This window comes from Agelaius phoeniceus, chromosome 4 (genome assembly GCF_051311805.1).
Source record: "Agelaius phoeniceus isolate bAgePho1 chromosome 4, bAgePho1.hap1, whole genome shotgun sequence".
In the NCBI taxonomy this organism is placed as follows: Eukaryota; Metazoa; Chordata; class Aves; order Passeriformes; family Icteridae; genus Agelaius; species Agelaius phoeniceus.
In genome coordinates this window covers 68,281,989-68,307,160 of record NC_135268.1, presented here as the reverse complement: position 1 = coordinate 68,307,160, position 25,172 = coordinate 68,281,989, and the positions used below count along the sequence as shown (strand labels likewise).

General features: G+C 43.8%; 1 protein-coding gene across 2 annotated transcripts in view; it reads left to right on the top strand.

The window, feature by feature from the left end:
- FGFRL1 (fibroblast growth factor receptor like 1) overlaps positions 1–25,172 on the top strand; it is a 170,006-nt gene that overhangs the window by 63,065 nt on the left and 81,769 nt on the right. For both annotated transcript variants that reach the window (XM_077177839.1, XM_054633387.2), the window contains exon 3: positions 19,257–19,529. In XM_077177839.1, coding sequence (XP_077033954.1) covers positions 19,257–19,529 — 273 coding nt within the window. The remainder of the gene's footprint in view (positions 1–19,256; positions 19,530–25,172) is intronic.

Sequence of the window (25,172 nt, the reverse complement as noted above, 5' to 3'; positions counted from 1 at the left end):
AGGGAATGAGAGGAAAAAAGGAGAAGTACTGAGAGAGGGAAATCTAAACATCAGTAGAAGGTATGTGGGAGCCCACACCATCCTGTGCAGGAAGGTGGAGGTCATTTACCAAGGCAATGACAGAAGAGTGACTTCTGCTTGGATTGCAGGTGCTGTCTCCTCCTAATGCTTCCAGGAAAGTTTACAATATTTTCTCATGCCCTAGAGAACAAGGAAATTTTACATTTTTGATGAGGACTGGTAATGCCATCTATTTCAGAAGATCAGGCCAAGAAAGCACTGGGGGAGCCACCCTATGAGCCCCCTTCCCCCACTTTCCTCTGAATACCTTTCATATTCCTGAGATCTGGGTTCACTTCTGTGGTTTTCAGCACTATATCTAAGAAAAAAGAAGCCTGTGATGATTTCAAAGACTTGCCTATAGTTAAGTACTTAACCAGAGGTTTAGGGTGCAGGGCTTTTGATTTAAGAGCAAGCCCTGTTCTGTGCAGTTGAGGGGGGAAATAGCTGAAATTTTATCCTATCCCTGACCACAGATTGAGATTACCAAAGCTGTACAAAAGCAGGGAGTCAGAATGAAGGAGGTGTATTGAAGGAAGCGGGACCTTGGCTTCTAGCAATGTGCTCTGGTTGCTGGATCAACTCCAATAAAAATTCAAATTCAGACAAGCTGAATGCCTTATTTGTCTGGTTAAGGGGGAAGAAGGTGGGGATGGGTGAAGTTTTTCCTTTACCTCTGAACATTAAAATAATGGTAGTAGGATGTGAGAAGTATATATTCCTTAAGAATCAACTATTGTAGTATAGGATGGTTGACAACTGTTTTTTTTCTTCTTTATGTGCTTAAGCTGGAAAATTGCAAAGCATGGATAAATAAAGGTGTGAGAGGGGTTTGCTGGGAGACAACCTGTTTTATAGTGAGATGGGAGCCTATCTGTCCAGAGATTTAGAATACCCTACAAAATGCTTGACAACTTTGATCTCCCTTAAAATTAATGGGAATTGAGTGTTGCTGACACTTCACAAGATCTGTGTGTCTCTTTGCATGGAGAATTTCCAGCAATGATCTCCATACCAGCCCTCAGTTACAAGTACTGAAAGAAAAGTATGAAAGAGCCATTAACCCCATGTTTTCTGCTCTCACAGACAGCTGTCGGGGGCCATGTAGCTGTTGATATTCTATAGCTTTCTATTCCTGCCATACTGTTCCTACATATGGTTTTGGAAATGCAACTGAGGCTTGCCAGCAGTTCCTTAATCTGGTTACTATGGAAGTTAAGGGAAAAAATCAGGTAACAACCTCCATCTGCAAAACTACTTCTGGTTTTATGACTGGGATTCATACACAGTCAGCATAGTCAGATCATTTTTTACTTAAAAATACCCTCTCTCCCTCACCAAAACAGGAAGCATCTTTCCAGGAATGCTTGGGAAAGTGTTTGACTTTCATGTGACTGAGATAACTGGGAAAAGTATTAAGGCTGGAAAAGGTTTAGCCAGACAGAAATACCCCTCATACTGGATAGATGTATTACCTGTGCTCAATCTGTCGTATTCCTCAGTTCCTCACATTTTTCTTCCCAGGCTGGTTATGTTTTAAAAAAATATAGATTTTCAGTTATCCTTTGGAGCTCCATAAAACTCTCTCAAAAAAGCTTTGCAGCCCATTTCTTAATCGTATTCCATCACACAGCTGATGCCAGCAGTACGGTTTGGCAAGGGGCTGTTTACCTTTCTGCACCATGTCCAGGAAAAGTGCAGGAGGGGCAGAGGCACAGCCAGTGTGTGCTGGCAGGGTGCACACAGGCAGCATGAGCTGCATTATTCCCTGCATTACCCCCCTGCCTGCAGCAAGAGCTGCATTACTGAGGGGTCTGGGCAGCATTTACAGGAGCTGAGCACCAGCTCCTGGCTGATGAAGAAGGAGGGGAGGGATGCTCTGTTCCTGTACCCAGGGCTTTGGTTTACACAGCTCCATTGTGTTGCACAGGGCCTTCCTGCCCTGCAGCTTGACTTGCTCCGTGACAAATTATTCCTTAATTACTGGATGGCAGAAGAAAAGCTTTACAGCCCTGAGGTTATTCCTAACAAATCAGGTTACAGAAGACTTGAAAATTATATTGAGCAGAAAAGCACCATGAGGTTTCCTTGGGTGCTTGGGCTGTGTTAAGCTTTACCAAGGCAATGTGCTAATGAAGCTTGTTAAAATGCAATTATACATTAATGCTGTGGATGCAGAAATGAGGATAATCAGCAGAGAGGTGCTAGTGAAGCTGTTGTGATTAGCATGATTTGTGTGTGTCACTGCTGTGCTCAGGGCCTTCACCTATCCCACTGTGCAAGGTGTGTGAACACAAGGAGGCTGTGCCTCAAGAGCTACCTGGGGATATGAGCTGAAGGAGAATGGCAGGAAAATGGCTGGAGCAAAGCAGCAGTGAGATCAGAAAATCTTATAATCATAGAGTGGTTTGCGTTTGAAGGAACCTCAAATGTCAATTTTCAGCCTCCACTATCCCAGGTTGCTCCAAGCCCCATCCAGCCTGGCCTTGAGCACTTCCAGGGATGCAACAGCCAGAGCTTAACAGGGCAACCTGTTCCAGTGTATGCTGAGTAAAGAATTTCTTCCATTCATCTGATCTAAATCTCTTCTTCTTTTAGTTTTAAACTGTTTGATGGTGTTGGCCATGAGGACCAGCAGGATGCCAGGTTTGGCTGCTGACCAGTGATGGCGGGTTCCTGGTGCAGGAAAGCTTTAGGGGGCATGTGCAGGGAGACAGCCAGGAAGGCAACACCTAGGCAGGAAATACCCATGATTTTCTTTGAAAAATGTAAAAAAGGCAGGAGAGAGCCTGGACATCTGGCACAGCTGGAAGAGGGTGGACCTCTGGTAAGGAAGAGGTGGCAGAACAGTGATTGGGAAGAGGCCAGGAGGAGCCTGTGACAAGTGAAGAAAAGTAGCAGCTGTTTGATGTGGCAGGGAAAGGGAAAGGTGGATGTGAGGAGAGGGGGAAGTGGCCAGAGCAATGCCTAGAAAAAATGAATATGGATGAGGCAAGAGTGTGCTTTGCCAAGGCTGGAGCAGAGGAGTCTTGATGAAATATGATGGGAGTCTGGATGCAAACTCCAAGTGAGTGGACAGGCAGCCAGGGCTGGGCTTATCAAGGAGCTGCAGAAAGACTTTGGCTCAGGGTCTGAGCCAGGATGGGGAGAGCTGGAGGGAGAGCAAAGCAAAAAATAACACCAGGGCTGTGGGCCTGAGCGACAGGCAGGACAGTAGCAGTGTCCACAGCAATTAAGGAGGGAGGTGGGGAGGGGGAGGAAGATTAAGAGCTCTGAGCTTGAGCTGACAGCTCGACATCCAGGAGATGTCAGGGAGACAGGCAAGGTTTTCGTCCGGACAGAGAGAGACAGGCCCGGATGATCGGATCAGACAACTGGGGGGACTGATTTATGTGAGAAGATTAGAAGAGCTGCTTGTAAATATATCTATAGCTTGGCTAAGTGACACCTGAGGGGACAATCACTGTCTGCAAGTGTATGAAGGGATTGGATACTGGAGCCAGGAGGAGGGGGAGGGAACAGTTTAGGAGTGTAGATGAGGATTTTGACTAGAGGCAGTGGAATGAGGTGGAGAAAAGCTGCCTGTATTGCCTCCTTAGGGAAAGGATCACCCCTGGAAAACTGAGAAGATTCTTTGGTGAGTCTTACGAGATGCATATCCATTCAGGTTCCCATCTGCCTGTGATCACAGGGTGCCTTGCAATCTGGTGTGTGTCCTCACAGCACCTCAAGAGAGGAAGGTGTCCCCAGCTTTGTGCAATTGTGCAATTTGTGGCACTTTGGTACCTTGTGTGACCCTTGCTCTCTGACTATCAAGGACCTAAGAAAGTACCTTATCCATTAGGTTCTCTTCCCTTTTATTTGTCTCTGTTTTAAAGGGTAATTTCTGCAGATAGTCCAGAGAGATGGGTGGGAATGAGACCTAATGGGGCTCCTCCAGCCCCACAGTTTGTGACATTTTCTCTACCTGGTCCTTACAACTTTTTAACTTAGAAAGTTTTACTCCTCTGTGAAGCCAAGGGAAGGAGCAGCAGGTATTAACTTGTTTCTGTTGGGCTCATCTATAGGCCAGTGCCAGTCCAGTGCCTTGTCTCTGCCTTTTTGGGTATTTCAGAGGGAGATGCAGGGCATCTGCCAGAGGCAGCTCTAGAGCGAGCTGTCTGTTGGGAGATTTGGTTTCCTTACACTGGTTACTGCCTTTTGCAGGTCCCAGGTTTCTATTTATTTTGAGCAACATTGCTCAGAACATGAAAGGGTTTCCCGAGGAAACTTTAACAGAACACTGAGAAAAGTAAAAGGAATGAGCATAAAGTGGATCCATCCCAACGTTTGTTATTTGGTTTTCTGGTGGAGGTTCTGCTGTGATACCAGATGGGGGTTAAATCCTCAGATAAATCTTTCAAAGAAAGAGCCCTACTTCCAAAGTTAAATACCAGCTGTCTCCTTCTGTCTGAGCACCCTTTCCATACCTATCCTTGTCTGGCTGGTCTTTAGATTGGTGTCCTAAAGAGATGAAATTCATGTGGTGACATTTTTTGAGGGTCAATCCATCTCCATCCCTTCCAGTAGCTTTTAAGCCTTTAAGCCAATTTCACACACATTGTTTGGGAAGGAGTGATGTGAGAGATACTAAGTTCAAACTTTGTGAAAATGGGAAGTCATGTAGAAGGGATTGTAATTGTGCTGCATCCTCCTGCCACCACGCTTGGAACAAAGGCCATTATAAGTCTTCAGCCTTTTCTAAATATATAGATGAATTTTCTAAACAAAGAGACGTTAATGCAACAGTGACAAACAAGCAAATAAATAAATTAGGATGTCATCAGATTCTTGCCCCTTAATAGGCCCTGGGAAATGGCTGCACAGAATGTAGGGCCATTGGAAATTAAGCTTTGTTAATAAATTGCCTGTCATTGCAAACTGTCCCATCCCCAGTGTGGGGCTGGACAGGTATCAGTGGGAGATGTGAATTGCTGGGGGCTGTTGCACCTCTTTCTGTGCATGAGGTGCTCAGGGTGTCATCCCTTACCAGTGCCAAACTGAATCTCATTATGCATTGTCAATAAAAAATAATATGGAACCAAATAGTACAGAACCAAATTATACAGAGCCAAAATGCATTTCCAGCTCTTCATGCAGACTTTAGCTGCATTTTAATGGTGGAGCCCTTCAGTAGAGACCAGAGGTCTCTGACCCATGAAGGTTTCTTTTTCCCTGCAAGGAGTTTGTGTTTGACCTTGGCAGTCACAGTTACAAGCAGAGCTCCCTGCTCTGACTTTGGCTTCTGTTTCAGCAAGACCAAAATCTGTGGGGTCTTTCTGAATATTTCCCTCCTCACCCAGTATTGCTGAAAATGAGCCTGAAGTGCTGACAGACAGCAGCACTCTCAGAGTGTAGGAATCCAACATAAACAGACTTGCTGGTTGTGTACTTGGACATGTTAAACGAGGTCTCTGCTTTGATCTTCCTTGCACTATCCTAAAGCCCAGCAAGCAAAGGCTAAGTAAACAGACCTTTGATTTCAGGGCTGTTTGGAGCAGAGGTCTTGTAAAACTTTTATCAATGGCAGAGCTGAGCTACTGAAGTCCCTCTTGGACTGTAGGTGCTGCAAGAGTAGCAGTGTGGTTTTATTGACCCTAACATCTCCCTGCTTCCCATAATGACAAACATCTGGGAATATGAGCCAGCTTCCTGTTGATTGTAGTGTGCCAGTTTCTCTAGGAGAGACACCTGCTTATAATCTCCTGTATGGTGAATGGAGCATAAGCTGTTTCAGATCCTACAGCTATTGGATCCCACAGCCAGTGCAGCCTTTTGTTAATGCATGTCATAAAGATGCTTAAAAAAAAATCACATGGGACACATTCGTGGGAAACACTCACGTTACTAATCCTGTGTGTTCAACGCTCCTTGGTCAAACCCCACAAAAGCCAGCACTCTGGCTGAAATAGCTTGAATGTTACAACAAATTGGATTTTATTTACTTGTTTCCTGTTTTCGGAGCATTTAGTGATTCCCCACAATCACAAAGGCCACAAATTTTCTTTCATGTTTAAATAAACAGGAGATTCTCCTTCAGGATCATGCCCTCTGAAAAGAGACAGGAAGAAACAAGCACCTAATATCACAAGATTTAAAAATTAAAATTGTGAGTTCTGGCAAACTCCCCTCAATGGATGAAACACAGGAATAGGCCTCTGCTTTCTTCCAGTTTAGAATTTTTCTCTGTCTTCTGGTGAATTACATGAAGGAGGCTTTGTTTCCCTTATATTCACCATAGGAAAGTGACGTAGGAAAGTGAGATCCTGCCAAAGTATTTTATTTTTTAGACGCATTATCAAATTTTCATTGTTTTTAACACTAAAAACTACTGTACTTATAATAATGGAGTCCAGGCTGTTCCCAGCGGGCCAAAGCTCTGGACCCTCTTGGTGGAGCCATTTCAGACAAAGCTTGAGTGAGCTCAGGACCAGAAGCTGAAGTGTTTTGCCCAGCCCTACCAATGATTATTGCTTAAATCAAGAGAAATGCTAAATGACAAAATATTTGACCAAAAATAATTGACCAGTTGTTCCATGTCCATAGTGCTCCTGCTGTACCTTCTGGAAGTAAAGTTGAGATTGTTGGTGGAGTAAATTGTGAGTCAGAGTGCATCTAGACCCTCTTGTCTTCTGTCCTCACACTTTTACAGCTTGGCCTTAAATGATGACCTTTCTTACACTGCCTGCTCTGCCTTAGTCATGAACTGATCCTTTACTGTCAGTCAAACAATGCAGCACTGTTCTTCCTTCGGAAGTGAATTTTGTCTTTTGTTAAATAGTCACATCCACTATTAGATAAGAAGTGTTTTTAACAGTCCTCTGTTTGTTGCTATTTGATGGCAGTTCTTTGATCCCCGGAGGGGTTTGCGGCGCTGTTTGTGATATACAGCAAATTGATTTTACACATTTCCATCTTTTATCGATGAGTCTTCCAATGGGGCTTCACCATAATCAGATTGGAGAATACCATGGCACAGACATTGGGAAGGGGCTGGAATTTACATGCAATAAAGATTAGGGGATTAGCAGCTGATTAGGAATGTGCTGATTTCTCCAGCCTCAGGTACAGCAAGGGATCCTGCATGTCTCTTGTTCTCTGACCTTGGGTTTTGACCTCTTGACTCCTTGCTCAGAAATGCCAGCGAGGAGCACGGAGTGATTCCTGACGTGGCTTCAAGAACAAGTTCAAGTCACTTCAACAGTAAAACCTATTTCTGTGAGCAGGGAAGCCCAGAAACGGGGCAGGCTGGGCAGACAGGCTGTGGCAGCACTTGAGAGTGCAGGCAGGAATTCCTGCTGACAGCTGATGCTCCGTGCGTGTGCCGGTACCCACACCATGCGGGATGCGGGGCAGCTCCGCATCGAGACAATACTTCTCCATGCACAGCTTTTCCTAGATAGTGCCTGTGCTCTCAAGGTTTCTCCCCCTTCCACTTGCAGGAGGGACTGCACATTACCAGACACTGAGGTAATAGGATTGCACATTAATTGATATTCCAGTGGCTCTATCTACCTGCTGGATATGATGTTACGTTCCAGCGCGCAGCCCGCCAGCGGAATGGCGTCACTCAAAATCACGGAGCAGTCGGTGTCAGCAAAACTCCCGTGTGCCTCTGTAGCTGCTGAAGTTTGGGCAGCTCAAATAAAGCAACAGGCTGTGCTCAGAACGGGGGGTTGGTAGTTTGCTTGTGTATCAAATAATAATTAGCACCATTTTGCTGCTGATGCAGATGTACAGGGATGAAAAGCAGGCAATGTGGGATCTTCAGCAAAGGAGAAGTATTTCCAAACCCATAGTTTGTGGAATCTAAATGGATTTATATTTTAAATATTTGTTTTCAGTAGTTCAGTTTTGGCAGATTATACCCACTGCTAGGTGCTGGTTTGCTAATACCATTCATCCTGACATGTGCCATGCTGGTGTGCAGTAGAGGTACAGGAGGAGTACCTTCCTCCAGGTGATATGAGGCAGCTTTTGAGCAGCAAGGGGTGCAGCAAACCTTTGGACATACCAGATTAAATGCAAATCTGGTTTTATCTGATTTTAGAAGCTGAACAGTCCCAGGACATTACAGCACAGCCTCTGGCAGTCCTAGGTGGTGCAATTGGACATAGTAAGTCTGACAGCAAAGGAGTCTTCACTCTCTCCTGGTAGTAAAACAAATAAAAGCCAGGTAAGAGTGCACTAACCCTGTTGGGAGCAACCAACAGAGAGGGGCAGAGGAAGTGGGTCCGTTTGCAGCTCTCCCAGATGCAGGCAGGCTGCAGAAAGCTGCACTTGCCTCTGTCCCAGGGAGTCTATTGTGTTTTTACATCAGGTAGTGTGTGCTTCAGTGTCTGAAGAGCAGGAACCAGATGGGAATGCTATAAGAATTCAGTGATAGTTTCCCTATGCAGGAGACTTGGTGTCTGTTGAGTTTAAATGAAGGTTTTCAATGAATCAGCCTTGGGAAAACTTTATTTTAAAGTGCATTCAAGTATTTTCCCCTCCTGGAAATGATGTACAGGTGTGTATAAGCTAGACTGTAGAATGGCACAACAGGAACAAATCTTTCAAGTGAAATATTTGGTGCTGAGGAGGCGATGTTCACACTAAAGGCACTTTGGGAGTTTATTCTGGATCAGCTCCAGTTTGGTCATGTAGATTGAGTGCTCGTTAATGGAAATGCCAGAGGACAGCTTCTGCTTTTGTTTTCCCTGGGGCCCAGGTAGCAGTTGCTGACAGTCTGCATTAGCAGCTGGTGGGGTTTGGGAAGATGGGATCTATAAAGCAAAACATTTGGTTTTCAGGATGTGGCACCTCCGTTTCAGAGGGGTGTTTCCCTTCAGAATGGCTTTAGTCTTACTCTGAGAACTAAATGCCCCTTGCAGCTCAATTTCATAAAGAAGCATCTTAGTCCATGTGCACCAAACCAGCTTCATGATGTGAAGCAAAGTGTAATTGGTGGTGAAGATCAAAAAAATAATTTTAAAGTATGTCTCTGGTCCAGATTATGACATTGATGTAGGCTTATGTAAGGCAGACCTTTATGATGAGAGTTTAATTCAGAGAGAAAGAGCCAGCTCCTATCACACCTACCATGAAGGTTTTGGTAGGGCAGCAGTGAATGGTTTCAGGCAGATTTTAAAATGCTGCTGTCTTAAAGGTGTGTTGCATTTTTCTTTTAGAGCAAGATTTGTCTTTTTACTTTTAATTATTCTTCCAGAGCAAGACAAGTTATATATATAAATATACACACAGACAGATATTCAATACTGTTTTCAGATTTTAGGAACACAACAACCAATTTAAAAAATATTACCATTGCTTAGTCAACATACTTTTAAAACCACAACTTTTTTTGTTTGCATGTGTTTTACTTTGATTGGCCAAAATTATTACACAAAATATTTCTCAAGCTGAAAAGGGGAGAAAACCAGGCAAAACTCTTTGAAAGAGAAAACCAGGTAAAGTCTTGCATCTTGACAAAAATGTGATCTTCTCATAGGAAAACGGTTCTGCCAGTGGCTCCATACCAAGCCTGCTATGCAGCCATTCAGCTGGAAATGCTTTCTGTTCTAGAGAAGCCTCTGAAAATATCTCCAGTTCTTAAATACCACAATGTTTATCTCTTTGTGGTCACCATCAAACAGTTGTTACCACGCTTTTGTGGTGACCAAACATAGAAGCCCCCAGAGACGAGGGCAGAGGAAAGGGAGGGCTGAGAGCAGCCTCGCCATGCAGGGCACTGCCACTGATTTCCCAACAGCAGAAGGCTTAGGGATATTTTGGCAGTGTCTCATGATCGAGAGTGGGTGTTCAAGATGGTTTTCTTCTGAGTCCTTAGTGCACTAATCACACCTTTTCCATCCTGGCTATTGGGAAAGGCCAGTAGGAACCAGCAGTGAATGGAAGAGTTTAAAGTCTTCTCCACTTTTGTACCTTAGAGTGAATGCTGGTTAAAAAGGTTTTCAAGAATATTTTGAGGAAAACCAGTTCCTTGGATACAAGTAAAAAAGACTCCTGTGTCAGTCTATGGCTGAAAACTTGCTGCTGTGGGCTAGCGGGAAGGCAAACCAGCTATTTAAAGGTCTGTGTTTGCATCTTTCCTGTGTATGGCACCGAGTCAACCATCGTGGTTTCTGTTTTCCTGCAGACATAAACAATGACACGTACAATTTCCTGCTTGCACAGTGCTCACACAAGAGCCTGTCCATAAGGGAAACGTCTAATTACTTATTAAACCCTGCACAGTGCTCAGACTGGGTTAAATATTGACTACCAAGGTTCAAGGGGAGCCTGTGTCACCAAATGTGAGCTTGGGCATCCTATTTTCTAGGAACTGTTCAGATCAAATGGATGGGTGACAAAGTGCTGCATGCAGGGAGGGGAGACAAAGAAGGGGACAACAATCAGAGCAGGTTGTCTCAGAAGTAAACACCTATCTTTGGAGCCTGGGGATTTGGAATGTGGTTGCTATTGGTGGCTCAAAGGGGACTTTTGTTACCAAAAAAAAAGTGAATTAAACTGAGTCTTGTGGAGTGCTTGGTTTGTTTTACTGAAAGTCTTAAAGATGTGGGTGATTTGGCTGGAAAATCCACTGGGCTTGTGAAGCAGGATTTGCATGGCTGGGAAACAGTTGGAAAGGCATAGTACAATGGTATTTATGTTAAAATTTGGGTAGATCCAACCCAGAAGGTAATTCAGGGCTGCCTGACTGGATTGTTTCCCAGAGATTATGGGAAGCAAACAAATGTCTTGTGTTGGCAGGAATGGTCCCTCTGTGACCTGTGGTGGAGATGGTGGAGGTTTGGGTTAGGTTTGGAGAGAGCAGGTTGGGGCTATGGAATTTCAGTTGGGTTCTGGATCCTCCCTCAAGCCAGAGGATTTCTAGCTTTCTTCCAGAATTAGGCAGTTTGTCCTTCCTGGAAATAGCAGGCTAAAAAAAAAAAAAAACAAACAAAAAAATCCTTCTAATTTTAAAACCTTGAAGCCATGTTTTAAGGCCATTTCTTTTGAAAAAATGCCCAACAAATTAGGAATGACATTTTTTTAGATGGGCTTGCCTTCTTGAATGAGAATGGACGAGATAGATTGTGAGGGTGTGTGTGCCAACACACCTTTGTTGTACTTATCTCTTCTCTTAGAAAAGTTTTCTGATTATCCATTGAGCTGCATACCTGAACTGCACTGTCAGTATAATTTTAGCATTTGAGTAGAAATAATAGTCCTCTCCTTTGGCCCACACTAATCCCACTGGCAGCACTTGAGAAACAATAAATAATATAATTTCTTCCACACTAGAAATTTTCCAGCATATGAAGTCTGTTTCTTCAAAAGTAGTTTGAAGTAATCCTAACTCTCCTTTGCGTTTGCTACCTTGAAACCTGAGGGATAAAGTTACTATTTTTTGCTGCTGAAAAAATGTTCGGCAACAATTGATATTGAATGTCACTCATGCACATTTAATTTAATAAGATGGTAATTTCATGTTAAATAAATACCAACTGATTATTGAAAACATATGCTCAAAGGATTTAGAAACCACATAAGAGATACGTATCTCATCTACTGTTGTTGAACTAATAAATCTAAGCAATAATCAAGTGCCAATTGTTTAACATACAATAACTATTTTATTAAATGTCAGTGAAATGTGGATGCAGGGCACTTAATTAATGGAACACGTTCCCAGATATTCTATTTTTCTTAGTTTTGGAACATCTAGAGTAGGAAATTTACTGGCAGCCTTCACACAAGGGGCTAGTTATTAGTCATGTAAAAATAAGGCAGGTACTTTTTTGTGCTATCAATAAATATCCATTTCATCAGCAAAGCAACTCCTACCACAGAGGTAGTGAAGAAAGGGAAGATATGGCACTTCACGTGCTGTGAAATGGGTCTGCAAAGCAGTTTTCTCCATCAGGTTGTTGGGCTGAGCCATGCACCCGAAGCCTGGAACTTGCTCCTGCAAACAGTCCATGATTTCCAAATCTAAGCCTGACCAGCCATCGGGGTTGGTCGGCAAATACTTGTGGTGTTTTTGTGTTCCTCGCTCAGAGTCTTTGTTCTATGGAGATGCTGTTGGTTTTTTCTTTAATCTTTTGATTGTTTTTGATAAGCATTGTTTTTGTCTGTGGGTGCCTATGTTTTCAAGCCAAGAAGGACCCATTAGCTCATCTAATCTGATCTCCTCATGTCACATACCAAAGCATTTGGACCAGTTACCCCCACGCTGACCCCTACTTTACTTGGCTAACACATACCTTTTGGAAATGCAAACTGTTTTGTTTTGAAAATATGAAAAGATTTTGGATTCACCAGTCCTTTGAACTGCTTATTCCATTAGTTAATGGGATTCATGGGCAACACATTCATCCTTTTATCTCTCTCAAAAAGCATTTTTATCAGTTCTGCTCTCCATGTAATGGCTTCCAACTGTGCAGAGAGCCAATAGTTCCTCTCTTTCAGGAACACCTACTCCTCTTGATTGAAACTGTTCCCAACACTGCTTTGTAAAGCCTTCCCTGTGGGATTTGCTCCTTGGTAGAGTTTGTCCTAGCAGAGCCAGGCCTCTGTCCATTCATCCATCATTACAGCCTGAATGCCAATACAAATAATGGTATTAATGATACGCAGAGAGTGTGAGTGCATAATCCTCATGTTGGTCTTGCAGAGAGGGTTAAACTATTGTAGAAGAGGTTAAACTCTGGTTGTAAGCAGGAATTGTCCAGCCCAGCTTTGCAGCAGCAGGTACCCCAGGATAGGCAACTCTGGAGGTGTGTTTCAAACATGGCTTTTAGGTGGTCCTTTCCAGCTGCCTGTGCACATTTTGAAGTGTTAGAAAGGTAAAGAAAATCCACTTTGCTGTGAACCACCCTGGCAATAAAGACTTTGGAAGCTCAGATTTTACAGTGAGGAGTGGTGAAGGCCAAATGTTGCCTCAAGTTTTGGTGGAAGAGATTATGTTTACACCAAATGAGCAGTTTGGTTGGTAATCTCCATCCAATTCCATCATCTCACTGTTGTAGTGAAAAATTTCTGTGCTTAGCTTTATTTTCCTCATAGGACATACACTATCTGTGGTACTCCAGCCCCTCATGCTAATTCCATGTGTTGATGGGCTGTTTGGGTGCTTCATTGTGAATGACTTTGCTAATTTGCTAACACAGCACTTCAAAAGAAGTCTTATCTACATAGAAAGTGAATGTGTTTGGTATTAAATAATAAAATATACATAACCCATGGGGCTCTTAAAACTTATTTAACTTCTTTATAAACTTTACAATACAGTATGTGGATATTATAAATTACTTTCCATTCCAAGAAACTGTCTGGGCTTGTTGACCTTCCTTGGAATTTCCTCTTTGTAATTATGTTTAATGTGTTAATAAAGTTCACTTTGAACTGTATGATGGCAAATGGTCTCATAGGACATGGGTCAGTGCTGGTGCGTTCACCATATGTGAAGCTTGATATTAGTGTGCAGTTTAGTTGTAGGAATAGCAAGGATAAGTCCAAACAATTGCAGAAGCAGTATCTCCTCCCCAGGTTAGCAGTAAAAAGGGGTTCATGGAAAGTTAGGAATGTGGAGTGGGAAATCATTTAGCTTTCACTGCTAGGTGTTACTAAATTATAGTGCTGGGTTTGAGTCACTATCAAAACACCATATATTTGGAGGGTTTTCACACAGAGCTGTAAATCATGTTTACTACATGTATAAGTTGAATGAGTGCATGAACTTTGCAGTGCAGCCCAGGAAAATATAATTACATGTGTGTGTGTGTGTTTTTGACTGTGAGAAATATGGACAGGAAGCTCCAGGCTATTCCACTGTTGCGTCTTAAATACACTTCTAGAAGTTGTTTTTGCTGCTTCCTGGAAATAGCTATTTGCTAAAGCAAAGAGGCTTTCTTGGGTTTTACATAATTCCTTTTGCCAAGAAATGGCAGCTACTATCACTTCCCAAGGCACTGGGGAGGAGAGCAGGAATGCTAGTAAAGCAGTGTCAGCAGCAGAGCAGCAAGTGGGGCTTTTCTGTGGTGTAGGATAGTGGATATAAATTGAAAATTGCCCAGCTGTTCAGTAAGACAGGTGTAGAGTCTGTCTTTTATATAATGGAACAGAATGGGGATTCCAGTTGCTTGTATTCGTAAATGAGGCAAATAAATCTGCACACTTGTCTGCATGTATATGAGTAGAAATATTTAAAACAAATGAGGTGATCATGGCATTTCCTTGTTAACGTTTGACTGAGTTTATATGATCTTGAACAGAAAACTTGGCATCTGGCTGAGCTTGTTGGTTTCTTTCTGGTTGTGTTTATATGTATTTGCAGATGGGGAAACTACAAGCAAGAAAATAACTTGGTGGAAAATGTAGGTTCTGGATTGTTTAAATTATATTTTAAGCCTGATTGCACCCTGGCCCTTGGAACTCCAGGCATGATCCCTGCTAGTAACTAAAATTATTTGAATGTTATGGGGCAAAGTTATATTTAGTTTGTGTTTGGAGAAAGAATAACAACGAAGCACGGGGGATGGCAGCTGCATTCTCATCACTTCTTCCCGAGTCACATCCTCAGATGTCAAATCCCACCCTTCTCCCTCAGACAGAATATTAAGAAATTAGTCTCTCAAATTATTGGGTTGAGGACAAGAGGGACTTAAGAAAACCTGCCCCACTGGGATTGTGTTGAGGTGGGGCTTAATTTTCTGAGCAAGCTCCTTCTGTTCAGACAGGCTGTAGAACCAGCTGTACTTCTCCACTGTGATGGGGCTTAAAAGCAATGCCCCATGGCCATGGAGAGCTGGCCTTGCCTGGTGGAGAACTGCAAGAGTTTCCTCTCCCTCCCTGACTACAAAAATGCCTAAAAATCTCGGATGGAGTATCTACCTAGAGTCTTGTTTTCATGCCCATATCCCATGAAAAAATACTGCAGGAAGGAAATGCTGTGTTCAGGAGCATCACAGATTGGAGATTCTCAGCACTTAAAAAAGGCTGATGTTTCCAAGAATCACTGCCTAATGGCTAAGAAATTGGGAGGAGCACAGTGTAGAGACCCCTCCAGCATTTACACTCAGGGCCAGAGGGCACTTGCTCTTTGCTGCTCCACCTGGAAAGGATCCAGGAGCTTTGACCTGTGAGTGCAGGCACATGGCAGTTGACAGGATTCATTCCCCCCTAGCCAGAGAAAGACACCATTAGCATTAATTTTGCATTGGTAAATATATGAAGTCACTATTTTAACAGCCTGGTTTAATGAAATGTTTTCAGGTTTCAGAACGATCCCTTACAGTGTTGCTCTCCAGCTCCTGGGGTGTTGCCTTGCCCACAAACAAGGCAGGAGCAGTGCTGTAGTGAGCAGTCATAGGGTATTATACTCAATTAGAGCATTTCTGCTCACACATGACACAAAGCTGGAGCCCAGGACAGCAGAGATCGTGACTCTGGCTGCTTGAGCAGTAATTTCATCTGCCTTTTACTGCTGCCTCAGAGCACGGGACAGACACCGGCAGTGGCGAGGGATGGGAAGTCAGTCAGAGCCAGGGCTCAGCCTGTTTTTACCTCCCTGGCAGCTGTAGGTGAAGCAGCAGGTGCTTTCCTGGGATTTTGCCTGGCTAAGCAGCTGTAGATATGAATCCAGCCTGCAGGGCCCGTGTCCTGGGCTCCGCTCCCACACCGCGCACTCAGCTGTGAGCGCACACGTGCCCCGGCCCTGCGGGGTCAGACACCAGGGACAATCCCAAATCAGCGCCTTGGGAGGGCTAACTGGGCACTCTGCTCTCCTGGCCACCCCCTGGCATATTAGGGGCCAGTTCTGGAAGGTGAGGAGCTCCTGTCAGTAACAGTGCTGCACACAGGAAATAAATTGGCTGGCTCAGCGTGTTTTTACTGCATCTTTTTATCATGCAGTAAGAGATGGAACTGCTATAGAGAATCCTTGGACTTTAATTTCCAAGAAAAACCTGAGTAGTGCTGAGCAGCTTAATATCTGGATTCAGAGGGGGAAGATATTTTTGCCTAGGTAGTGCAGATATTTTTGCCTAGATAGTGCAGATTTGCCTAGATAGTGTGTGAGGCAGCTCTGTGTCAGTAGCACCCGCTGCCCAGAGGATATTGGAGAAGGGCCTTTTTTCAAAACAAACTTACCCCTCTCTGCTGCCTCCCCTGATGCCTCTGATGGTGCAGAGTGGTGAGATGTGCCAAAGTGTGTCTTGACTGGAACAGTATTCATCCGTCACTGTTGCAGTCCCAAGGCAGGGCTCTACAGATATGTAGTGAAATAAGACCCAATGAATGCCTGTACATGAGAAAGAGAGACAGACATCCTGATGATATCAATATTTTATTCTTGCTGTAGCCCAGCTTCAGGAGGTCCAGCTACCATTGGCTTGCCAGGGCGTCTGAAGCCTCTGACATATGTGAAGGTGCTGAATTATATTGTGGTTCTTTGTAAACACAGTAGTAAATTCCAGTATTGTAATAATTACCATGGTGCTCAATATTTACATCAGAACACTGATTCCAGAGAGTACTGCTTGAGCAGAAAGTTATTAATGCAAAGATGATAGGTAATAAAATGGAAATACTTACAGCAGAAACAAGGCCTTATCATCTTTGTCCTAGAGCTGTACACTACTGAGAAGTGCATGCTGTATCTGAAAAAATTCACAGCAGGAAAAAACAGTGAGGGGAGGGTTTTATTCCTTTTCCTGAGAAAGCTGCTGGAGGAGCTAATGAAGAGCTGCAGTAATGTTTTTAGGCAGAATGGCTCTAAGAAACGCACCCTTTTCTAAATGTCATAAAGGTCTGCGGATAGATCCTGTGACAGGGACTGATCCAACAATTCCTCAGAATGAAAGGTCAGTCAAAGGAAAATGGCATTTAGGAGGACCAAGCTTACCACTGACCCAAACATGTGACAGATCCAGGGGTGCCATCAGGAGCCCCGCCTGTACAGGCGGCCCCAGAGAAGCTCATGACGTGACTGGGAAACTATCTGATTCCTCCAGGTCTCCAAATTCATCAGGAGTCACCATGAATGTCGGAAGGAAAGGGGTTTTGAAGGAGCCTACAGCAGGCTTCCAAGCTGGGAGGAGAGTGCTCCTCTCTCCACTGTCCCTGCTTGCCCTGCACCAAACATTTTTTTTCCCAGTACTAATTATAGATCTGTTTTTGTCATTTGAATATGCATGAAGTAGTGTCCTGGCTCACAGGCAGGTTGCAGTGAAACTACTCTTAAGGTTTGACTTGGTTTGATAGTGCTCTGAGTCAGAAAGAACCTCTCCAAGGGCAAACCCAGAATTTCAACAAGTCTGTGGACTTGTCTGAGCATTTCAGCTCCTTTGCACTGAGTCAGTGCATCATGTAGGGAAACAGAATTTGGGGGCAGATTCTCACCCAGTGTTTGTGAATTCTGCCTTATCAAAGGCAGCACACACAGCCCCTCTTCATGGGTGGGTTTTCACTATAAAATATTCAGGAATGCAATTTGTGTCAGACCAGCATTCAAAAGGCCTTGGGGTTGTCTCTCCATCCACAGAGATGGTTGGAAATCTCACAAGGTGAAGAACATAAGGGTGGTTTGGAATTTTTAGAAAATCTGGACAGGCAGGATTTCTCATGGTGTTTTGCCAGTTCCCTTGGAGTATGGGAGGATACCATCACCTCCAAGATCTGTCCCATAGGTGACTGCAGAAGATGTGAAGGGGTGGGTGTTATCTTTGCCTTCTTTGTTGTTTTTTGTTATCTCTGAGTTTTTCAGAATAAGTGCTCTCAAGGTCCTTACTTTGGGTCATTAAGAGTTCATCAGAATCTGAGTGTGTCTAAGACCCATTGATTTAACCAGCCTCTTAGTTAAACTCTTTAATAAGTTCATTCACCACTCTGTTCTCAGCTTGAGCAGTATTTCTTTTCACCAGCAAAGCTGCAAAATTCATGGGTGGGATTCAACATGAGTAACTGCAACAGCAGCTCTGGAGTCATTCAGGAGCTGGATTGTATGTACTGCCTCAGTCATGCTGAGGAAAAGTGCAAATATAAGCTCTGTAGTTTATCCCCTGTGGGTCCAATCCTGCAAAACATTAGGAACAGGAGTAAAATATGAGGGAACAGTTCCAAATCCCACAAACATCTTGTGGGTTTTGGGTGCAACTCAGCATCAGCAATTCTTAGCAAAACATTTTGTCCTTGTGCAAGAACAGGGCACTTATTATCACACCCATTAATAGGCTATTCTGGGAAGAGCACTGCTATTGCAATCTCTGTAGAGAACTTGTGCAATTAATGAAAAGGCAGAAAAGGCAGATGCAGGAAAAAGGCTCTCAACTTTTCAGAGCCTTGAGAAGGAATTTCAGTTGGAATTCAGCTGTGAGAGCATTCCCACTGTTGGAGTCTTTATCACTTCTTTTTTCTGATTGTTGGCCTGTCCAAGTGCATCCTGTTATCATGTGGCCAACAGTGTTTTTAGTCTGACTAAAAACATTCCAGGGACACTCTCTTTTGTATGAAATTATCACGTTTTACAAAAAGCAAATATTTGTCAAGTGGGTCAAACCGGCAGGGTTGCTAAGGAAATTTATAAAAATATCCTCTTTTGGACTATAAGCAATGTTAACATGTCAGGCTAAGCTGTGTCTTTTATTGAAGCACTACCCAATGAATATTCTGTGTTCAACAACTGCAGGCTTATGTGTCTCAGATAAAGCCCATCTGGTGACTATTAAAGGGAATTACTGTACATACAACATGAAAGAATTAGAACATTTGAGGGGTGTGGGGCAGTGTTTTGTTGTAAGTACCACTCCTGTTACTAATTTTACCTTCAGGATAGGTGTTAAGTTTAAAACAACTACAGTTTCTTTACCAAATACACCAGGAAAGTTTGTGGTTGGGCTCCTTCTTGTGACAGGAAGATGCTGGAAAAGCAATAGAGCCTCAGAGCCAGGCTACCCTGGTGGGTTAGCGTGAGCTGCAAAGCTACAGCTTCAGGTCTTGCTGCATCCCTCTGTAATTGCTGACATTTTCAGCCTTGGTTGTAAGTGATTTTTGGTAAGCACCTTCTATTCTGTGTAGCAGTCAGTGTAGTGGCCAGATTGATGACACAGCTTTGAATCAGTGCTGTGTCACTGGCAAAAGTCATAACAGCTGTTCCCGTCTCTGTTCTTTCCTAGGCCCCCCTAGGATCGCTGATAAAGTGATTCACCGCCAGTCCGTGAGGCTGGGCAGGACCATCAAGCTCCTGTGCCCGGTGGAGGGCGACCCCCCGCCCCTCACCATGTGGATGAAGGACGGACGGACCATCCACAGTGGCTGGACCAGGTTCCGCATCCTCCAGCAAGGGCTGAAGATCAAGGAGGTGGAGAGCGAAGACGCGGGGACCTACATCTGCAAAGCCACCAACGGCTTCGGCAGCACCAACGTGAACTACACCCTCATCGTCATCGGTGAGTGGGGCTGGGCAGAGCCAGGCCTCGCCTGCTCTGGCACCACTGTCAGAGCTGATTTCCACGTAGCTGTCAGAGATTGCAGATTTGCTCTGTGTTGGGGAAGATGACACAGGAAAGCCTTATAAATATGATTGCCTGGCAAAAGATTTTGAGAATGTAGAAACTATAAGCGAGATTGAAATGAAAGCAAGCTTTGAGATACCTCAGTTACTGAACAATGGGAAAACAATGGTGTGGCTGGCTGAAGGTGATCCCCTTTTGATGAAACAATACCCTGTGTTTGCAGACGTCCAAGGGTCAGAGCAGACCCTACTAGCTTGGCAGAAGGGGTCCAGAGAGGAGTTTTTAGGGTTTAAAATGTAGCACAGTATGGTAATATAGTGATTCTTACAGGCTGTATGTAAATGCTATAGGATTTGTATATTGTACTAGATTGGTTAGTGAGAATTAGAATATTCAATACAGAAGAAGATTTATTGTATTGTAACAGGAACCTCGCTCTCTTGCGCTTTTGCTCTCTTACCCTTTTACACTCTTACCCTTTTACTCTCTTACCCTTTTGCTTTCTTACCCTTTTGCTCTCTTACCCCTTTTACTCTCTTACCATTTTTACTCTCTTACCTCTTTTACTCCCTTACGCTCTTACCCTCTTACTCTCTCACCTTCTCATCCTCTCTCCCCCTCTCTTCTCTCAGGCCTGCTCTGAGCTGTGGCTGGCAGCTCCAAGCAGGGCCCCTGCACCCAGGCCCTTTGCAATGAACCTCAAGTTCCACAACCTGGCTGCAGAGATCTCTCATCTCCATCCATCCCAACTGTGCTACCCCCCGACGCTCCTACAGCTCTGCTAATCATTCACTGGCCTCCACTCTTAGCTGGCCCCTCCAGTGTTTGAGGATTGCCAGAGCTGGCGGTGCTGCTGCGCATCTTCTGCTGCAGCCGGCTGCAGGCTGATAAGATTGCAGAGTGCCAAAGGTTACACATAAACAGAAATGATGCAATAGCCACTGGGGTCCAGATCACAATGAATTCCACACAGGAAAGGCTGTGTGATAAGGAGAGGTCACACTGATCTTTATGTTTGCTGTTGGAACAGGATAGCTCTCAAAACAAATGTTGGAGCACCCGTATGAAACCGCACAGTGGGGAGATCCATGTGCTGAGCTGTTCTAAAGCGTGGTGTCTTCAGGAATAATAATATCTGGGTTGAAACAAAGCTCTGAGCTGGCATGTAACCCAGGGATGCCTGGCTCCTGAGAAATCTTGGTGGAGGCAGGATTAAAAAAGCTTCAGAAGCTGTCTCAGTTGCCGTGGGTTCACTGGCAATGCTTTTGAAATTTTCAAAAGACTTGCTTGGCCCAGCAATGAGATTTTGGGGCCACTTGCTGGGCTGAGCATTCCCAAAGACTCCCAGAGACATTTCTCTGGGTAATCAGAGATTCCTCTGCATGGGCTACCACAGAAGTGTGCTCACTGGGGCTTGGCTGGGAGAAGGAAAAGAGCTGGGTGAAAATCAGTGTGGTAGAGGATGTTGAGGGAGCCAAGGGGAGGGCTACAGAGCAGGGGGTGAGATGAGATGTCTTGCTTATCTTTTGCCTGATCAGCATCCTCAGCCTCTGGTCTACAAAGTTCCGTTTCTCTGAGATGGTGGGAGTGAGGACAGAGTTTAGGGCAGTTTCCAGCTGCCTACTGGTTGGCTCTTGGCCTAGTTTTGTTCTGTTTCTCCTTTTTCCTGTTTGCAGCAGGAGGGGAAACTGCTGTGGGCTCAGGGCATGTAGCAGACACTTGGTGCTGCTTGATGGAGGATTATCACCTGATAACAGGGTGATTCTTGGAGAATGCACTTTGCTGCACAGCCAGTATAAGAAAGGGACCAGAATGTAAATACCTTATCTGGAAAGAGATGCTTCTGTGAGGGAAACCCTTTGGTGACTCCTGTAGCATCAGTGGGATGCAAAAGTCATCTTAGTTTACATAGTTTGAGGATTTGGTTTTCCTTTTACCTTTTTCTTAGCCACATTTATCTATTTCTCTGTGCCACACTGAACAAACAGGGGGAAGTGGAAAGTGGAAGTCTTACAGAATCCTGTCTACACAGACTCCAGACTCTTGGCTGTGGAGAAATTAATGCTATAGGTAACTGCTTAGTCCAGCTTGTGCTTTTGCAGTATGTGGAAGTTGCCAAAGTCTTTGATCTCTTGTGTCATCCTCTATCTTCTATAAAGCTCAAGCTAGATCCCATTATTCCAGAACAGAGGCATCAAGGTATCTTTAAGTCAAAGAAGGCTCTGCCTATTCTTGGTAGCACAACAGAAGCAAATGAAAACAAAAAGCCAGGAGGCACAGGGTAAATGTTGGACTAGGATTCAGGAAAGATTGGGACAAAAATTCCAATTCAGTTGCTCAGGGAAATTGGACTATCAAAGATAATTGTGTTAAGAACAATAGTATTCATTATATTTGGCACTGAAAAGCCCTGGGCAGAAACTCCAGTTATTTAGAACCTCGTAGGCATCTATGGAAGGAAATGGCAAGCTCCCACTGGCCTCTGTGGGTGTGAGATTGAGCCCTATGCAAACAAATATTGATCCCCGAATGCCAAGAAAAGGGTGACTTTAACCTAAATCTGTGTCAGACATATGGGCTGAAGTATCGTTCATTCCCATGCATCCTTGTTGTAAATACTGGCTAAACCCACTACTTCTTATCCTATTTTGTACCTTCTTTCCTTGTCTCACAGTGTGCCCTTGTGCATTCTTGTTGCTCATAGCATTTTTGATGGATTGCTTACGTCCCCTCTCTTCAGTGGTGCAGTTGTGTTCATGTAGCGTTTCAAACCGATTGCTTTTCACTGGAGCAGTTTCCCCTGAAAACAAATGTTCCCCTTGTGTCTTTCCTGTCAAGCTCTGCAAGTAAACACAAGGTATCACTGACTTGCTCTTTCAAAGGACCCAGACATTTAATGCAGTGACCAGATGCTCGTGTTCGTCTTGGTGAAAATACTTTTGGTTGAGAGAAAATCAATCCCTTGTTGGTTTTTGAGAAGGAGGCAGTGTTTTAAAACCAACTGCATGTCAGTTTTGATGATGGAGATCAAATTGATGGAGCTGTTTTGTTTGTGCTCTGGAAAGCACAAAACTTCATTAGGCTTCTTGCACCATATGGCTTCTGTATTTTCCCACTCCTTCAAAGGAGAAAAACTCCTCTTATTCCAGCTTTACTGCTAACACCAAACATGTAAAAGCCCACAGGTGTCAGACATGGGCAAGGTGGTTAAGATATTAGATCTAGAACAGCATTAAATGATTCATGAAACACTAGGACTTGAAAGAATATAATTCATGTTGACATGAAAGCATTCTGGAAATTTAATCAATAATATCTGGAAAATGTTTAGTAGCTGATTGCAAAGTTTTGGAGTTCTGCTGTATAATTCTAGCCGAGCTCTGCCACACCACTGGCAAGTGAGGAACTGTCACCCCAGTGTTATTTACATGGAGGCTGCAGCAGAATAAGGTGATGGTTTAGCCAAATCCTACAGAGAGCAGTGACTAAATTCAGCAGTATCCAACCTCTCTGCCTGCTTTCAGTGCTATGTAACTCTTACTAATTTAACTTTTACTAGCCACTGTATTCCATAATAGTACAGAGAACCAGCAGAAATCTGGGATGTTGTACAAAGGAATGAAAAGGTCAGTGGATCCTCCAGCACTGGGGGGTCCAGCAGACGTGGCAGAGATGAGCTCCCCAGCTGGACTCTGTGAGATGTAATAATTCAAATATAGGACTGTTTGAATGTCCCTTTGTGGCTCCAGGACAGATCTTGCTTGCAACCAGCCAGCTCAGTGCATGAACAGAGCAGATTTAGGTGTGCCTCTGCATGTCTGGAGACAGGACTCCAGCTTGCCTGGCTGGAGAACCTCTCAGTCTGAAAGTGCAGATGAGATGGATTACAGTGGTTTTACAGATGGTAGCTGAGATAAAGAGAGACCAGGTGATTAGGCCAAGACCACATAAAATAGGAGCTGAGGCTCAGAGTTGAGTCAAAATCTCTTAAATCTCTCCCTAAAAGACGATTCCTGCTTCATAACACACACTAAAGTCCTTTCCTCCTAATCTTGCTTCTTCCTAGCTGCTCTTTTGGAAGTGAATCTTCTCTTACTCTGGGGTTTTGATCATCATTCTCAAACAAAGGCTTTGCCAACCCAGATGGTAGCAATTGGTTTCTGCCCTGCTTATTTCCCCATCTTCTCAGACTGCAGGGCCTGGATCCCAGAGATCCAAGGAATCCTGCTTTAATACAGCCCTGCATGAAATGTAAGCCAGTAAAAGCAGATTACCAATATAAGTCAAAACTACAATTTCCTCTCTTAGCTATCCTTAATAGTTTTTGTGGCTCACCACAAGATTTGGGATGCCAATTACACTGCAGACGGATTTACAAATGCTGGAAGAGGAACTTTAATCAGTATTTAATTACATTGCAGTTATTAAGTACAATGGTTCCTTGTTTTGGAGAATTGTGTGTGGTTCATCAAAACAAATGGGCTATACCTTCCCCAAAAGTTATATTTACAATGGTGCTCATTAAATCTTATCTTTTTTCCCCTCAACTGAATTAATTCTAAAGGTGTGAAAAGTAACTTTATTTAATTTATAGATGGTTGGTTGGAACCTGCGGTTTCTTTACTACATAATTAAAAAATTCCTTGCCAGTTTGCTCTAAAAGGAAACTTAAGGCCAAAGAGGAAGAAAGAAAGTGCTGAATAGCTACTCCTTATTTGAAAACTGTCCACCTTGTGTGCTGAAGGGAGGCATGTTCTGCAGAAAAAAAATAGCAGGTGGTGGTGTAACTGAAGCCTCTGTCCAGCTGAGGCCAGCTTGGCCAAAATGTGAGTTTGCACACATGGAGCCACACATCAGGCCCTCCCTGGGAAAACCTAGCCCAAATGGGTGAGCTTTTCCTGACTCAAAAATAACTGAGAAAACAAAGTATTCTAACATGGAAGTGCTGGAGGACCTCCATTACTGCTCTCTCTGCAATAATAAACAGTATCCCGAGTTCCAGGAGTCTGGACATTCTCTGAAGGGAAAATTGTTTGTGAACAGCTGTAGGAAAGACTATAGGTAAATATTTATGCAGTAACATAATGACCTCTTTCACTCATACACAACACAGAGGACTTTTCACTTGCAGAAGTGTTGTAGGCCAAATCCTGCAAGGTGTGCCAGCATTACAACATGCGGGGCTATTGCTACAGGTGCTGCCAGTAAATACTTCTTGCATCAGTTGCTCAACCAGGTGATGAAAGATCAAACTGTCTCCATTTTCACATCTGCATCCATGTTTCTTACTGCTTTCTGTAGCAAAGGGAAAAAAAAGGCAGCAGCTAGAGTTTGGGACTGTCACCTTCTTGCCCCACTTGGTGTTTGCAAACTGCCAAGGACCCATCTTACTTGGGTGCATCTCAGCACAAAAAATAATCAAGATATAAGTCCAAGAAACAGCTTCTCCTGAATTTATTTTTTTGCCCTATATCTCTGACTGCTGCACTTTTGTTTATTTTGTTCTTTGAGGGTTTTTTTTTGAGGAGTATTTTGGTGAAGAATCCATCATCTGTCCAGTTCATATCCCCCTCTGGT